We start from the raw sequence: 17,675 nt of genomic DNA, 5'->3' as shown, positions 1-17,675 counted from the left end.
GAGCTCCTCTACCAGAGTGGGGCATTCCCTGGAAACCCTGGCCATTGGTCTGGCCTCCTTCAGGCTAGGAACAATAAAAAGACTCCCGAAGAAGACTGTGTGAATGCCCCCAGGTAGAACACAGTCCTCTGGAGTCCCAGAGACAAAATTTGAAATTCTAGAAGCTTTTTTTTAATTAAATAAAAATTCTTTAGTTCCTTTTCTCTCTCCCAGCAAGAAGAGCCAGACAGCAATAATTCTAAAATGACAAAGGAAAATACTTTAATTATAAAATCTGGTTGTGCCAGGAGGTTGACACCTCAGTTCTAAATGGTCCCTCGGGGTGCTCCTGGGAAGTGAGAGACTCCAGTCAGGTGTGGCTCCCTAAACGGAGCTCTGCTCTGTGGGGGCTAAGGAAGACCAAAGGATCAGGGGCTATGCAGACCCAGGCTCATCTCAGTGTGAACAACTTCAAATCCACCCACCAGACAGGGAAAGGGTGGAAGGCAGGCTTCTTACTGTGTAGGTTGATTAAGCACAGCACTCAAGTTTTAGCTTTGGTGTTGGCTCAAACCACTTAGAGGGTCACCTCTAAACGCAGTTTTAAATAATAATCATTCTTAATATAATGAAGATGGCTGCAAATTCAAGGTCAGCAAGGGAAACAGGAAGATACTGGCAGAGATGAGGGAGAAAAAACAATCCTAGTAAAGAAACAGGTCCGGCTGTGTGATCAAACGCTGGTCTACACTCTTGCCAATCCTGCCTTAGTTGATTCTTAGTAGACTGCAAAATCTGGATATTCCTAAATCCTGTCACTCCAAACCCACTTTAAAAAAAATCTGCTTGAGTCTACAGATTTTTCCGACTTTGCAATGCCCAAAAGGGAGGGGATGGGAGGGGTGGAAATCAAGGAAAATATAGACTAAGTTCAAAGCCAAAAAAGAATCTCCTATGGTGCCTATATGACAGCATTTCTCAAGCAATCCTAGTCCTGGCAATGTCTAGCCACCCTTTCTCATCCTTTGGAGATTTTTAGTCTCTTAAGTCTTTACCCTTGTGAGCCAAACATGGTCTTTACTTCATGTGGTAGGAAGGGTGACAGTCTATCAAGTCCCAAGCTATCAGAACAGGGTCTGACAGTAAAGGTGCAGAAGGGAGGGAGACGCCTCAGAGCCTCTGGGAAAACTGGTTTCTTCACCAGGTCTCTTGATCTCTCTGTGTTATTAGTGAGGAGATGATCAATTCGGGTTCTTCACTTTAACCCAGTGGGTTTTCTAAATACAAACTGAACAACATTCCCATTTAGTGTAACAGGTCAGGAGCCAGGAAAGGCCGTCCCAAAGGAGTGGAGGAGCTCTCAGAATGAGGCACAAGGATTCATTCATGGGAAGGACAATTTGGACAACTGTGCCTCCATTTGAGACTAACTACTGCCCTCAAATAGACAGCTACCTTTTTTCCTAATAGGATCGGTTGTCAAATGGCTGAAATCCTGAGAAGGAAAGACTTATGGATGAACCCAAGGCTCAAAACAGGATGGCTGGGGAAAGAAACCATGCCCTGACCATACCTTCCTCTGCTAAGAGCAGACAGAGCTACTTTCCAAAATAAGATCTTTCCAAGGAAGCTGAAGTGTTTTCTCACTCTACACTTCAATAGCCTCTGGCACAGAGAATATGAGGGTAACTTCCTGAGCTAAATTCTGAAGGTCCAGGCCTGGCCAAGTAGGAGCCATATCCCTGAATCCCACACAGCAGATGCCAAGCCTGAAGGCCTATCCACCACAGATGTTACAGATGACCATGTTCCCTTTGCACCCGGTGCTTGTAGATGCCTGGGTCTCAGAGATTAGAGTGTCCTATTTAAAAGGGACCGAGCTGCTTAACTTAGCAGGCTGAATTAGACAAAGCTGAAGATGTCCACGTGTCTACCTAATCAAGTGCCCAGCATTCCAAATGCACCCAGTCCTGGAATCTCACTCACCACTCACCCAAACCAGGATGGATACAAGCGGTGATCTCTCAAACTGAAATGCACGTTTTCTCAATTCCCGGGTTCTTAACTACTCACCAAGCGCCCCCACCCTCCCTCTCCCACACCACGCGCATCCCCTCCCCATGGTTCTGAGGTCACAGATGTGCGTTCACCCTCTTTCCTGGACAAGAGTATTTCCCACAGCATCACTGCTAACTTTTGAGTCTGCCACTAAGACTTTCTAAGAAACCTTTGCTGGCCCCATTGGGCCTCTAGTAAATAGCTGTTCCACACTGCTCCAGTGTCCCCGGCGCGCGCCCCCACACTGCGGCGAGATCTGATCCTTACCTGCGCTGGGGCCTCGTGGCACCGGGAGTGGAGCTCCCGCGCGGCTCTGTAAACTGTGGAGCACCGGCGTTTCGAAGGGTCCCGCTGGCCAGGCGGGAGTCAGAGGAGCGCCCATGTAGGGCGAGTAGGTCGGGTGGTGATGATGGTGGTGGTGGTACGTCCCGTTCAGCGGCCTGGCTGCGGACAGCGAGCTGTACTGGTGCTCCCGGCCACCCATGGCCGCCAGGCTGCCGCCACCGCCACTCACGCTACCCGCGCCCGCGCCGCCCGCAGCCACGTAGCCCCCGGGGTCCCGCGCGGCGCCGTTGGCCATGGGCGGGCTGGGCGAGTAGGGGAAGCGTGCAGAGGCGTGGGCTGTGGCTGATCCCGCACCTCCGGGTCCGGCCGCGCCGCCGCCCGCTGCACCACCCCCGCCATACGGGGGGCTGTCGGCGGAGGCCTGGGGCCAGCCCGGGTGGGCGCCCGCGCCGCCCGCGTGATTGCTGGGCCCGCTGCCCGCCCCCTGCAGGTAAGGCAGGCCGGGCAGCATGGAGCCCACGCGTGTGGTGGGCACGTAGACCGGAGAGCTGGCTGCCGCGGCCGCCGCGGCCGCCGCAGCTGCGGAGTGTACGAAGCCGCCGGGCGCGCCGTCGTAAGCGGCGGGCCCCTGGCTGGACAGAGCGGCGAGCGTCTGGTACATTTCCTCCGGCTGCTCGGCCGCGAAGGGACTCAGCTTGGCGCCCCGGCTGGACCACAGCAGCTTGCTGGCGGTCGCGGCCTGATCGAGGTCAGTGAAGAGCAACAGGTCCTCCCAAGTCGACAGGGCGCTCCCGGGGCCAGCGACCCCGGGCGCCGCGGCTCCGTGAGCAGCGGCGAAGGGATGGGAAGTGTAGGGGCTGAGCAAGAGCGAGCGGCCCGGAGGTCCCGCCACCGCCTCAGTGTCGAGCTGCGGCGTCCTGCAGTTGCTGGCGCCGCAGGGACCACGATCCCCACCCCGGGAGCAGGAGGAGGAAGAGGACGAGATGGGGGAGAGCGGCGAGGAGGGCTCCCGCGCTGGAAAGGGCCCAGAGTCGCCGGCGTCCGCAGCAGCAGCCCCGAAACGCTTCGGCAGGCACCAGCCGCCGTCAGTCAAGGCCATCCACTGTCCGGCGCTGCTCCAACCTGACTTTTGGTTCCTAGGGTGGGATTGAGGAACAAGACGGGAAGACAGAAAAAGTGGACTTACTTACTGTCTACAAACATGCTTCACTCCCTCACCCAACCCTCTCCTAGTTTAGGGCATTCCTTAAACATCCTACTTCTGCCCCGTGTTTGATGGGTTAGAAAACAGTAATTGAAATTTGTGCAGCAGCCAAGGTATTCTGGACAACTAGGGTGCCTCTCCGTCACCCAGGACACGTGTCCCCGAGCCCTCCTATCCCACCCCTCCATAGCATCCATCCTCTCTGCAAAGCGCGCCAGAACCCAAGAGTGACCTCGAAGCCGGCCGGGATTTTCCTTCTGTCTCAGATTGGCTAACTCTGAGCCGATGATACGAAAGAATTTAATGTGTGTCAAGGCTGTCTCACCCTGCCTCCTTGTAGGCGCCCCTTTCTTGGGATGCCTCACTGAGAGAGTTCCGCGTGTAAAAATAGCTAGAAAAGACAACCTGTCCCCGAAAACGAAACCGCCGCTTTTTCTCGGAGCTTCCCGGACCTGCTGACCAGATCCAACGCGAGCTCCAGAAAAAGTTACCCAGCCCAGAGAAAGTGGGATGCCAGGAAAGTCGTAAGGACCTAGGAAACAGTGCTGGAAACCCACTCGGCAAAACCTCACGTCCAACCACGTCCAGGCCAACGGTACACCTTAAACACAGACCGCCTCACAACCACCAGCGCGCTCACTCAGGCCAGCCGGGCCACCCCCCCGGGCCACCCCCATGGTCAACCCCAGCGGGGAAAAGGCCAGATCGTGCAGGAATTGGACATAGTAGGGTGGAGCAGAGCACAGAGAAAAGGAGGGGGAAACGCAAGAGGGGAGGGGAGTGAGACCGCCCCAGAGCCGAGGCCACCCCAAAGGGGAGAGCAGGAAGAATGACAGGGAGACTTGGAGGGGGTGGGGAGCCAGGCAGGCCTCCACTGGGCTGCTTTTCCAAATCGCTTAGGCTCATCGGAGATAACCACACTAAAATTAACACACAGACCCGGGCAAGGTAGCAAGAAAGAAGTTTCTCTGCCCACTGGACTACAGGCTCCCGCCCCTTGGCGCTGTGATAACTCAGAGATAAGCTGCGGGCAGATAAGCACGGAAGGGGGGGACGGAGGGGGGAGGCTGGTCCGGAGTATCCCAGGAACCTCGGAGTCCCTGCAATCCTCTAGAGCGAAGGAGGGGACACCCTCGGAACCGATCACAGCCCAGGAAAGGCCACAGAGCTGGAGGCCCGTAGAGTTGGAAGGGAGAGGAAGGAGTAAACAAAGAAGGAAGCAGCCGAACCTCGGGCGAACGACGTGTGTGAAGAACGGCCGCGGCCGAGGGTGCTCCGGGACGCGGAGAGAGTCGGAGGGCGCCGGCGGGAGACCGAGAGTCCAGGGTCTGCTAGTCGCTGCTGGTGAATAAAAGGGAGAGAGGAGGCGCCTCTTACTGCTCTGCCGGAAAACTGCAGCCTGCGCTCCTGATTGGACTCACCGAGCCCTAAACAAACAGCGCTCGCCGAAGGGTGCCAGGCTGTGGGTCGGAACTGCTCTCTACAAGCTGCTGGGTGCGGAGGTGAAGAGAAGGAGGAGGGATCCAGGGGAGGAGAAAAAAGCGGGTGGGGAGGGGACGGGCAGGGGGAGGGGAGTGCTGCCCTAGCGGACAATAAGAGCTAGGCAGCCTGCGGGCGTGGGCTGAGCTCCTAGCCCTGTCCTCAGAGTCAGGGCGAGTCCGCCCCGGGGGCGCCCAGCTAGGGAAGGGGCAGCAGCATGCCTGACCTGGCCAGCGACCCATATTCATCCAGCGCTGGAACACATCCTCGGGTCCCCAGTTACACACACGCACACAAGCGCGCGCGCGCGCGCGCGCACACACACACACACACACACACACACACACACACACACACACACACACACACACGAGTCACACCCGGGGCAGAAGGGGGAGGAAAACTTGGCTTGGGAGAAGCTGGATCTTCATAGACCCGCACTGACCGCCGCCGCAAAGGGAAGGGCACGCCACCTCCTAGGTCAGGGCGCCCCCAAAGTCAGCGGTGGGGGGGGGGGCTGAGAGTAAATGCCCAACTGGCCCTCCTAGCTCCTCCTTCCAAATTAAACGCCCCCCCACCCCCTGGCGCTCAGTTGCTTGTAACCGACCTTAAACTTTCCCCACCCTATTTCGGGACGCTCAGGTCCTGAGGGTCGTTTGGGATCTAGGCTACGATCTGGGAAAGGTGTCCCTTTGTACTCCCTACCTCGCCCCGCTCTTAAAATTACAGAATAAATTCCTGGGACGTTTTGTAGAGTTCGAGACGACATACCCCAGCTAACCTTTTGGTTGTGGTGTACGGAAAGGTTGAATCTATGAGGTGCTGGGGACCATCATGAATGAAAAACACTGCGGTGTCCAAGGACGCTAGTTTGGTTGTCGTGTTCACTCTGAGCTTTCTCTGGACTTCAGGTCAATCCAAGATAAAGCGCTGAGTAGAAGCGGGGTACCTTCTCTGGACCCAGAAAGAAATAACCATTTCTCCACCCCCAATCTCACACACACCCCTTAGTCGCTCCCTCCAAATGGTTATCACAACTGTGTACAAACTGATACCGTTCTTAGCGGGCCAAGGACTGGAAATGAACACTGGCGGGGTTATCAGTGCGGATCTGTCAGCAGCGAGTGGCGCACTGCTTGTCCCAGGCAGCCGCAGTGGTGTACTTCTTATTCCTTCGGGCCCACAAGGAGGATTTCTCCCGACAAGCTGGACACTGGAAGGCTGCGGGAAGGGAATTGAACAGGAGAAACACTCTTATGGGAGTGGATTTTTACACGCACACCCCACGTAAATTAAAGTAAGTGTTTTCTATAGATCTTTCTGAAAACATTTGAACTCTCTTTTGTTGTTGTTTTAGTTTTGTTTGATATTTTTATTTTTATTGTTTTTCCAATTGGAGAAAGGAGAGGGGTTCAAGCAGATTGAAACATGAATACATAGGTACGCCATAAAACATGATTTCGAGAGACCTCGTTGAGAAGGGGGATCTTTCCTTGAACTGTACCTGTACGCTGAGGGAGAAGGGAAAGGAAAGGACTTACTGAGGAGGGGGAGGGGGCCTCCGAATCCAGGAAGTTAGCAAGAATTCTCCCGTTTTCATTCTTCATCGTAAATCGCGGCCAAACACTTCTGAATTTTAAACCTGCTACCGTGGTCTATAAACCGTTCTTGCCTAACTGCGTCACGTTTACCGTTTACCATGTTCTTTTTATGCCTCCCCTAGTCACTGTGGCTTCAGTGTGACTGCCTTTCTGAAAGGCTGAAAGTAGAAAACTCTGGAATGGAGAGGCTGGCAACTGGAGCAGGATTCGAAGGCTTTAAATTTTAACCCGCGTTCGATCGAAAGTTACTACCACAAGAGACTGGCACCGGCCGGCCCAATTCCCACCATGGCTTCCAGAGGCTTGCTTTGGGGTTGTCCGGTAAGTTCATGAAGTCCGGTAAATTTTTAAGCGAAGTTCATTTGTAAGCAATCCATTAAAGCTTCGGCGTCGTTTTTCATTTGAGTCCAATTGTTAAGAAATAACGTCTCCAGTTTGCTCTTAAAAGCAATTTTTACAGTTCGTATTTGCTAATAAAATAATAAATGACTTGGCTAACTAAATTGGCGTCTTGGCTGTGAACGGCCTTCAAGGCTAAGCGAGATCGAGCTCAGGCGCGAGCCTGGTTCCTGTCCTGTAGTTTCGTTGATGGCATATATATATATATATATATATATATATATATATATATATATTTTAAGTTCGGGGGGAGGTTATCCTGCGTAAATTTCCTGGAACAATAGCAAGCCCCTACTAATCTGCCTTCTCGCCGCTAGGCATCAGAGACTAGAGAACACCGGTGGCCCTGGCCTCTGGAAGTGAGGTGAGGGGCTCGACCCCTATTGATAGATACGTCAACATTCGGGCTCTAGTGGCTCGTGAAGGGACCCATAATTTTATCCTCCACATTCCCAATCATTTTAGTAGTGCCGCCAACCACAAGAAAAAACGATAGATCATTGCTTTTCTTTTCAGGGCCACAACATTCACCTTTTTAAAATGTTTAAAGGCTGACTTTCCGAAAGAGGAGTACGTTAGACAAATATTTTTTTTCATCTCAGTTAATGTAAAAATAAAACTATTTAACCTGTCCGGTTGACCAAGACAAAAATCTAGGCTGCCTGCAGACTCTGGTTTGCTTTTTTCCGACTCATGGACTCTGGCGGCGACACCCCAGCCCAGCAGCAAAGGCATAGTGCAAAGCCCTCCCCCACCGGCCTCAGGCTGGCCGCTCCGGGGAAATGGAAGCCAGCAGAATCCGGGGAGCCGAGGGAAGGGAGGCACACCAAACTAGGGGGAGCCCCAAGATAGCAATGGTCCCTATCATGCCCGAGATAGCTTCTAGAAGTTTCTTCCTTGGTGTATTTGTTTCGTTTTGTTTCTCTTTCTTTTCAACTCTTTTTCTCTTGTCCCCTCCTGCCTTCCCCTACCCGACTTTGCTAGTCTTGAACGGAATCGTTTCGCTCAGAAATATTTAGACCCAAGAAGCAGACCCTCTGAACAGAATCTTCTTCCTATGCCTCAAGAGGGGACGGCCTTTCCCCCTACGCTCATTTATTTGGTCCGGGCCACACCACCACTCGCCTTTCAAATCTAGCCCATCACAGCAGCCAATAGGGCAGGGGGCGGGGGCTCTGAGGCTGAAACGGAAGGGGTGTTAGGGGACTCGATGGCGCGCGGCTTCCTGGGGGCACCGCAGACCTGGGCCTGGATGCGTGTCACTATACAACTTTGGCCTTGCAAACTCGAGCTCTCATTACCTGTCATTTCACGAAGCTTCTATCTGCTCCAATGTCGGTTCAAAAGTGGGGGAGGAGTGTAGATATATACACATACAATGTCTGTGTTAAACATAGTTTGAACTTTAGATTTTAAAATATTACGCTAAGGCTATAACTCACCGGTGAACTGCTTAATGTTCAAGGATGTAGGTTCGATTCTCACGCACCACCAAAAAAAAAAAAAAAAGATAACACATTTATAAAGCCTCGTCGATTGTACCACATTTCTTACTGTCTTAGGGACTCTTTTCACCCAACGATACGGGTCACCTTGACTCCCTGATTTTCCCCAATGTCCGGTAGAAGGGTGTGGACAGTGTGTCCTACCCGACTCGGAACGCCAGCCATCTACCAGGCTACTCGCTTGACTTGTGTTTGCCTTTTCCCTCCACCTTCTCTCTCCCTTCGTGGTGCGTCGTCCTTTTTCCTTTCTTTTTACCCCACTTCTTCCCTTCCCTTCCTCCGTTTTATTCTTCTTTTCCTATAAACAAACAAAGCCGCTCCAGACAGGATCAGGTGATGGCGGAAGAGCGAAGGTCGCCCCAATTCTCAGTGTTGGTTCTCTTTTTGCCCGGCCTCGGGCTTCAGGGCTAATGCACTGGTCCCGGGCGGCGGGAATAGAGCCCCACGCGGGACCCGACCCTGGCCCCGTGCGCTTGCAGCCTCTGGTGACCCCGGCCGGCAGCCACCAGCTCAGCGCAGAGGTGGGCTAAGGTCACTGAGGTGGCATCCCTGTCCGCGCGCTGTTTACGTGACTTAATGTACTTCTTACGCGGCGGTAAGTCGCAGCGGCGATAAGGGGGTGGCCCAGGAAGGGTCGCCTTAAAAGCCCCACGCTGGGCGCCTGCGGCCCACCCTCAGCCATTAACCTTTTTACTTTCTTCTGTCCTCTCTCTTAAAGCTTGTTATCTGGGCCACCCAATGACCGACGAAAGATCTTCCCTCACCACGTCTCCCATCACCGCTTTAAACCAAATAAATTTAGCTATTAAGGGCCAAGATGTCTGACAAAAGATCGAAAGGTGTCTCTCTGGGATCCCTTAAAGAAGCCGAGAAGCTGGCTTAGCTCTCGAATCCCGATAAAGAAATTCCATGCCGGCGCCGGCCTCCCTCCGCAGCCTGCTTGCTTCAGACACCCTGAGATCACTACCTCAAAGGTCCATTGCGACCTGTGACTGCAACTGAGGCACTGTCTCTGAGTCTCCTGGCCTGGGGATGTTCGGGCATTGGAACTAACCCTAACCCTGATGCAAAAGCTGTGGTACCTAAACATTCTGCCTGGCTTGCAGAAGAACCAAGGTCAATAAAACAAACCCAAAGTGCCATTTAAATTTGCACCCCCCCCCCATCCTTTTTTCCTTTAAGACAAAGCCTTCTATTATATATGACAGGCTGGCCTGGAGCTCATGATCCCCCAAGCCTCAGGCCTGTAGAGCATTGAAAATTACAAGTGCTTGTAGCCTTGTCCTACCTTCCTCCCCACCCCCACAATAACTAATAAAGGCAAAACCAAGTCATACCAGTCTACCTTTTCCATGGTTCATTTTAGGATCAGAAGCACCCCGTATCTCCTGGGAGTCATGAGCAGAACTGAACCCCTGGCAGATATGATAGACATGTGTCCCTGGACTGAACCCAAGAAGGGTGTAGACTCTCAAAGGCTAGTTTGGTCAAACACAGTGTTTATAATCATTATTAATTACAGCTGGCATGGCTATGTGAAGCCCACGGCTGTGTGTCAGCCAAAGCCATCATTTCCCTCTCAAAGGATGAAATCAAGGGTCCCCCCTTCCCAGACTCAGGACTCTGAAAGTCCTGGGGGAAGGGGGTGCCAGTTGGGATGGTCAGATAACTTAGGTTTTGCTGCTTCGGAATGGAAAGGGCTGAGAGGGTAAGAATTATGTCTGAGGTCCCCAGGTAGGCGACCTCAGCTCTGCTGCTCCCTCAGTCTACTCTGGCAAATGCTGGACTCATTTCCAAAAGTCTGTCACCTTACGCTGGGGTGTGGACTTACAGACACCCATTTTCCTACTCCTTCCAAATAGTTTACTTCCCAAACACCCTCCTTGTGTAGCCTTGCCCTTTAACCCAGCCTCTGAAGAAGGAGAAAATAAAGCTTTAGAAAGAAAAGGTACTTTCTGCTCCATGGGTTGGGCTAGACCTGAGGTCTCCTTAGATGTGGGAATAGCTGAGAGCATAGATACAATGAATCCTGGGATCTGGACCCCATTGTCCTAAACTTGTGTCCTCAGAGCCCTTCCTCCTTTTGAATAGCATTTGCCACTTTTTTCCTTTTCTTGCTCTTTCTTTCTTTCTTTCTTTCTTTTCCATCCTTCCTTTTCTTTCCTTTTTTTAAAGACCAGGCAGGGGAAAAGAAAAAAAATAAAGAAAACAGAAAAATGAGTTTTTGAGAGATTTGCTAAGTTATAGATAGACACCGTCCTTGATTTCAGGAGAGGATAGTAACCAAAAAAAGTTTCTATTCAGAAATATGACCTCTCTATTCAGCTATGCTGCAAATATGCAGAGAATTAGGACCAAAGGGTTTGTCTACCACTGTGCAGCCCTCCAGCTTCCTGCCACTCATCAACAGATCATGTCTGGGAGCATGCATTGCAGGGAGAAGAAAAAGGAGGGGCAGCTCCAAGCTTGCAAGTGTTTACAGTCAGTCTAGGAGGTTGATACCTCTTGTAGAGAGAGCAGCTTCTTGGAAGGAGCCTAGGGAAACTTTGTCTTCCTCTGAAAGAGCACATAGATTGCAGTTGTCTTCTAGGCCATGAAGTGGCTTTGGAAAATTGAGAGTTCCTCTAGTTTAAACACTGAGGGAATTTTGTAAGAGTCACTGGGACAGCCTAGAACTTGGGGCTACTACTGTGCCACTTCCTAATACCTCCATCTATCTTCTGTGTGAGGAGAGCAAGTTGCCCAACTTCTCCATTCCTTCTTCTGTAAAACAGAGCTTCAAAATGCCAAGGCAAGGTGTCCTGACCCTGCCTGTTCTCAGACCAGACAAGACTACACCGTGGGCAAGATGGCTCGAAGGGTAAAGATATTTCCTGACAGGATGAACCAATGACCTCCACTCATGAGCTGGGACATGTGTACACATACAACCATAAGCATAATTTAAAAATTAAAGGAAGGCTAGAAGGAAGGAAGGAAAAAGAAAGAAGAGAGGGAGAAAGGAAGAGGGAGGGAAGGACTCCCTTATGGGATCATTGCAAAGACTAAGAGCTTTGGTAGTAATTCTTGTGCATGGTAAGGTCTGTGAATTATTACTGATAGTCTTACATATACTGCCCAAAATTTCAACTTTACATGTGACCTAATCGCCCCTGTACTAGGTGAATTCCCAGGGAAGTACTCCCATTTGACTTGGGGAGGGGGTGTCTTGAGCCCTCTGTGTACCAGCACCAGGACTTTATTTATTGCATTATGGTAGGGAAAGGGGTAGAGGGTGATTCAAACATAGGTCCTTTGCTGGCTTTTGGTGCCTTTGAAGAGGAAACATTCCTTGTTCTCCCCTTTGCAAATGCAAGCAGCAGACTCCAACATCTTCTGCAGAACCAAGATAGCAATCTGGAAGCTTCTCAAAAAAAAAAAAAAAAAAAAAAAATCCCAGTCCTCCACAGCAGCCCTGCCTGCCATCTCCACTGTGGAAATAGAAGGGAATTAGTACTCAGCCATTAAGAAGGGCAACCTAGGAGATTGGTGCTAATATTAGGGGCTTAAAAGAACCAATTTAAATTGGTCTACGTGTAACCAATCCTGCACTTCTCTCAAGATTTTTACCTTTCAGTTAGTATTGCAGATTTATCCCAGTTTGATTTTTTTCATTGTTTTCTCCCTCCCTCCCTCACTCCCTCCCCCAACACCTTTTATTTTTCTTTATTTCAGGCTGGAGTTAGAAGCCAGGGCCTCCTGCAAGCTAGGCAAGTGTTTTACCTGAAACACATTATAGAACAGAGAACACTCTAGATTTCTTCACTTGTTTTCTCTCTGGTCCTGCTCTTCCCCCTCCTTCCAATGTGTATTCAAAAACAAGAAGAATCCTGTTCCCTAGATAAGGAGACAGTGAAAGAGATGCACAGAGGCAGAGCCATAGTGGGCTAGTCTCCCTCTCCTTCTCGCAGGCAGCTGGCCCCATGTGGGCCCAGAGACTGCTTTCCTCTGGTCTTTGACAGCCCAGATCTTCTCTCGGTTTGATTTACTGAGTGCTGTCATTTCTCTGCTCTTTACTTTCACAATCACACATTCAAACCTGATAAAGTTCAAGACCCTGAGTGCTTGCAGCTTCCCAAGACTGACAGTCCTGCCTCCGCCCAGGCCAGCCAGCTGAGGCTGATTGAATCCTCGTGGACAGAAGCCTCCAGGGATCACAAGCAGCAGCTAGTCCAAGGGGACAGGGAATGTCCTGGCCCCCTCTGCTCTTCCAGCAAACCTCAGCTCCTTTCCTGAGACAGATTATCAGAGATTTGGGGGTAGGGAAGTGAAAGACCTGAGCTTGCACATGCAGAGCTGGTTAAGCTGCCCTGAAAACTGGATCTCCTAAATCTACTGAATAGCAATGGACTCAAGGCCGACACACTTAACCTCAAGGTGCCTTAGTTGCTCTGTCCATAAAATGATAAAAATATTGCTTCACACACACACTCATCATGGACTGATGACTAGGGTCCTACTTGCCCTATGCCATTCTATAGGCTTCTCAGAGACAGGTATGTACGTATCTGGCCTGGCTCTTCAATCCCTGTCAGGTTCAATACGAATTTAAATGTTAAACTAAACAGTTAGCTTAGACTCAGGTTTCCAAACCACTGAAATGTCTTCTGATTGGAAGATTCTTTCTTTCTTTCTTTCTTTCTTTCTTTCTTTCTTTCTTTCTTTTTTTATTTTATTTTTTTCCATCTTTATTAAATTGGGTATATCTTATTTACATTTCGAGTGTTATTCCCTTTCCCAGTTTCCAGGCCAACATCCCCCTAACCCCTTCCTCTCCCCTTCTCTATGGGTGTTCCTCTCCCCATCCTCCTCCCATTACCGCCCTCCCCCCAACAATCCCATTCACTGGGGGTTCAGTCTTGGCAGGACCAAGGGCTTCCCCTTCCACTGGTGCTCTTACTAGGATATTCATTGCTACCTATGAGGTCAGAGTCCAGGGTCAGTCCATGTATAGTCTTTAGGTAGTGGCTTAGTCCCTGGAAGCTCTGGTTGCTTGACATTGTTGTTCATATGGGGTCTCAAGCCCCTTCAAGCTCTTCCAGTCCTTTCTCTGATTCCTTCAACGGGGGTCCTATTCTCAGTTCAGTGGTTTGCTGCTGGCATTCGCCTATGTATTTGCCATATTCTGGCTGTGTCTCTCAGGAGCGATCTACATCCGGTTGGAAGATGCTTTCTAAATACCTTATTTTCTGCCCATGAAGATAAGTGAGCAAAACCAAAGAACATAAACTACAAGTGGTAACCAAGGATGGAAACCTTCTGTTCTCAACCGGGACAGTGTGAGGACAGAGTAGTTACTAAGCATCATTTATTTATTGCCCAAATTCATGTCTTCATTTATCCTAAAAGGTATCAGAATTTTCTAGTACAGGGAGTACACAGTGGTGGAACACACACTTAGCATGCTCCAGGACCTTACTTTAACGCCTAGCATCACAAAACAAACAAGAAAATCTGATGTAAAGTAATTAAGGTAGTAGTGACTCAAGTAGATGGTTGGCAACCTGAGTGTTCTCACCTTGGTAATTACAGAAAAGGGAGAGACGGACATTCCTGGACTAACAGACAGTGCTGTGCCTTGGTGATTGGGGCCCCAAAGAGCTCACAGAATCTGAAATCTCTGAGGAATATCATGCCTACTAATATGAAAGCCCTAAGCAAAGAAGGTCAGAAGCCCAGGGCCAAAGCAGTTAAGATTCATCATCCCATGTGTTCCGCAACACAAGCGCTCTGAAGGAAGAGTTCACTGACACAAACATGGAGTATATGACAAGCTGTTCATCAAGAGAGTGAAGAAGACAAAGAACCCAGGGAAGAGATCGCCAGGAGTCACCAGTTGTCCTCACTGAGAGCCTATACCTCCAAGCCTAAGTCCAGGCAAAAGTAAGTCTTTAAGAGGCACAAATGATCAAACCCTAGGAGGAAAAAAATGACTAAATCATGGCAGATACCAGTAATTCCCATGATTCAAGAAAGCAGAGGCAGGAGGATCACTAGAAGTCTGTGGTCAGCCTGCTTTACATAGAGCTAGGTCAACTGGGATTATTTAGTTAGACCCTTTCTCATTTTGTTTGGTTTGGTTTGGTTTGGTTTGGTTTTCGGAGACAGGATTTCTCTATGTGTCCCGGGCTGTCCTAGAACTCACTCTGTAGACGAGTCTGATGGGAAACAGAGATCTGCATGCTTCTGCCTCCCAACTGCTGGGATTAAAGGCATGTATCATTACTACCCAACAGGACTATAAACTTAAAAAGGCATAATTTGTCTCTCTAGCTCTCATGGCCTAAAGAAAGCTAAATAATATCTTAAGGGACAATTGTGGTGACCCTATTAGAGTCAGCACAGTTGTCTGCTGCTGTGTTAAAAGGGCACTTTTACCTGGGGAGAGATGGTGGCAGTAAAGTATTATAAATTATCTAACACATTATAACATATAGATTCCAGTACTTAGGAGATTGAGCCATGTGTAGCCAGTTAGAGGTTACTTGAGGCCCTGTCTTTAAAAAATGGGAAACTAAGGCAGGTCAGTGATGATGAACACTTTTATCCCAGCACTCGGGAGGCAGAGGCAGGAGGATCTCTGAGAGTCTGAGGTAGGACTGGTCAACATGGTGAGTTCTAGGACAGCTGGGACTGTATAGTAAGATCCCAACTCAATACGACAACAATGAAGACCAGGATGGGAGAGATGGCTTAGCAGTCAGTTAAAAGCACTGGCTGTCTTACAGAGAGGACCCAAGTTTGGTTCCTAACACCCATACAGTAACTCAAAACCATGTTCCTTCATCCTATCCCAGGAACCTGACATCCTTTTCTGGCCTTTGTGGATACTTCATGCATGTGGTGTATAGTATAGAGCTATATAATGCACATAAACTAAGAATAGATGGATATCTCTTAGAAAGAAAATCACGTTCTAGCTCTCTGGTCAACAGATACCATTTGTGTATTACAATGTTGCTTCTTTCTGATCATAGTTCTGGCCTCTATGGAAGAACGAAGGATAGCCTGATATCAAATGACTTCTCCTGGCACATCCTGAGTCAGATTACTACTCTGTTTATGGCACCACAATTAAAGGCATGTAATTATCCAACAAAAACAGTATAAACGTTACATCATTTATAAAGCAGTGCCCCGCTAGAGTCTAGCCAAAACCACAGTGTAGATCCATAAATAAAGCAAGCTGTCAGCCTTCAGCTTTCTTTCTTTTTTCTTTTCCTGTTGTTGCTTTTTCAAAACAGGGTTTCTCTGTGTAGCCCTGGCTGTCCTAGAACTCGCTTCATAGACCAAACTGGTCTCAAACTCAGAGATCCAACTCTGCTTCCTGTGACACCAGCCCTGCTCAGCTTTCAAATTTCAAAGGCCTTCTTAGTGTCAAGAGTTCAGCATGTACAGAACCTCTGTGAAAATAGCAGGCTGAACAGACAGAAGCCCATGTGAGTCAGCTGCTGAGTCATGAGTTCAAATACCAGAGACACATGGAAAGTTCACTGTCTTTCTCAGGCTGTGAGCCCTTATGCAAATCCCTCCATAACACCGATTGCCATTTTCCTCATTTGTTCAGGGGAGGTAAGAGTGTCTTCTATACCCAGTACACTGTTTGGACCACTTGGCAGGAAAAAGGGAAAGAGATATCAAGGGCTCAGGACTTGAGAGAGGGAAGCTGATTAAAGGCAGGATGAGAACACAGGAGACAAAACCTTTGAGAGGAGAAAATGTAACCTACAGGGGTCACTTGATGCCATAAACGGCCTGAGTGTGTTGATGCACACCTGTGATCTGAGGACCTGGGAGGCTGAGGCAGGAGGCAGGAGGAGTGTTTGAGGTCAATCTGGACTACATAACAAACAAAGCCAAAAACCCTTAATCAATGGGTGGTTGTGGTGGTTCAGCAATTAAAGGTGGTTTATAACACCTTTAACCAAGCTGAATGTATTAGTCACTATTGTCTAAGGAAACGGAGCTGACAGAATGACGACAGATATGTAGATGAACACATACATTATCAATTATTATGTATATAACATTATATAATAATAAATCTCTATATGATTTATTAGAATGTCTTACAGGATATGGTCTGAGTAGTCCAACCATGGATATGTCATACTGGAGCAGCTGAGAACCTGGCAATAGTCCACAATGCTGGATGTCTCCACAGTCCCAACCTGACACCAGAGACATGGAGGACTCCTGAAGAACTTCTGGTCCTTAAGTGCACACTGGAAGCCCAGAGAAGCTAGCTCTAATATCAACCAAGAATGCAGCAGAACAGGAGATAGGCTTGCCCTCTCATCATCCAGGCTGCAACCAACCAAAAGACACTTTTGTGGATTTGTAGTCTTTGCTTTTTCTGGACAGGGTTTCTCTGTATATCCCCAGCTGTCCTGGAACTCTCTATACAGGCCAGTCTGGCCTTGAACTTAGAGATCTTCCTACCTCTGCCTCCCTGAGCACTGGAATTAAAGGCTTATGCCACCTCACCCTGCTAATACCGCCCACTTTTAGGATACATCTTTCTGCTTCAAATGATCAGATCAAGAAGAGTCTTTTGAAAGAGCAGGAGGTTTGTGTTATTCCAGATCTAATCTACTTGACAGGTAAGACTGGAGTTCCACCACTGGGACCCCACAGCAGAAGGATGGACTCCCACAAGCTGTCCTCTGACCTCCATACAAACCTTATGGTGCATGTTTGAGGATATACATTTGAGTGTTTGCGCATATACACAAAATGAATAGATGTATTAAAAAGGATTTTTAAAACCTTATCTGGTGTTGCTCTGAGCAGGTGTGGTGATGATGATTTTAGACCTTGGAGGATTTGGGAATAGAAGCAATGGAGTCAGCTAAAAGAGTGTTCTTTGGCCACAATATACTGAGTTTGAGGCCAACCTAATCTCTGAGGCTAATCAATCAACCAATCAACAAATCAACCAATAAAAGAAATGAGGTTATGAGACTTTGAAGTATCAGCAGGTTGTTTTACTATAAAATTTCTTATCCAAGTGCAGTGGGACATACCTTTAGTCCCAGCACTCTGGAGGCATAAGCAGGCAGACCTCTATGAGTGTGGTCTATATAGTGAATTCCAGGCCTGCCAGGGCAACATAGTGAGACTATG

The 17,675-nt window shown here is 49.2% G+C and overlaps 1 protein-coding gene and 1 long non-coding RNA gene across 5 annotated transcripts in view; one reads left to right on the top strand and one right to left on the bottom strand.

Annotated features, from left to right (window-relative positions):
• The window catches only part of Gata6 (GATA binding protein 6), a 31,414-nt gene extending 27,259 nt beyond the window's left edge, over window positions 1-4,155 (bottom strand). The window contains exons 1-2 of the mRNA NM_019185.2: window positions 4,059-4,155; window positions 2,305-3,458 (exon numbers count right to left, since the gene is read on the bottom strand). Of these exons, the coding sequence (NP_062058.2) occupies window positions 2,305-3,421 (1,117 nt within the window). The 5' untranslated portion in view covers window positions 3,422-3,458; window positions 4,059-4,155. The remainder of the gene's footprint in view (window positions 1-2,304; window positions 3,459-4,058) is intronic.
• A 731-nt stretch (window positions 4,156-4,886) lies between these two features.
• LOC100909782 (uncharacterized) lies at window positions 4,887-17,322 on the top strand. 4 transcript variants are annotated; one of them, XR_010059774.1, is made up of 5 exons: window positions 4,887-5,028; window positions 6,070-6,302; window positions 6,729-6,927; window positions 8,916-9,105; window positions 9,229-9,844. It is a non-coding gene; the product is annotated as an uncharacterized LOC100909782 (long non-coding RNA). The 4 variants fall into 4 exon arrangements; XR_010059773.1 differs by lacking the exons at window positions 8,916-9,105; window positions 9,229-9,844 and adding an exon at window positions 16,613-17,322; XR_361202.4 differs by lacking the exons at window positions 4,887-5,028; window positions 8,916-9,105; window positions 9,229-9,844 and adding exons at window positions 14,082-14,432; window positions 16,613-17,322 and having other exon boundaries at window positions 5,172-6,302.
• Window positions 17,323-17,675: the final 353 nt, after the last annotated feature.

This window comes from Rattus norvegicus, chromosome 18, assembly GCF_036323735.1.
Source record: "Rattus norvegicus strain BN/NHsdMcwi chromosome 18, GRCr8, whole genome shotgun sequence".
Taxonomy (NCBI): Eukaryota; Metazoa; Chordata; class Mammalia; order Rodentia; family Muridae; genus Rattus; species Rattus norvegicus.
The sequence above is the reverse complement of the archived record's forward strand: the minus strand, read 5'-3'. Positions and strand labels throughout refer to the sequence as shown.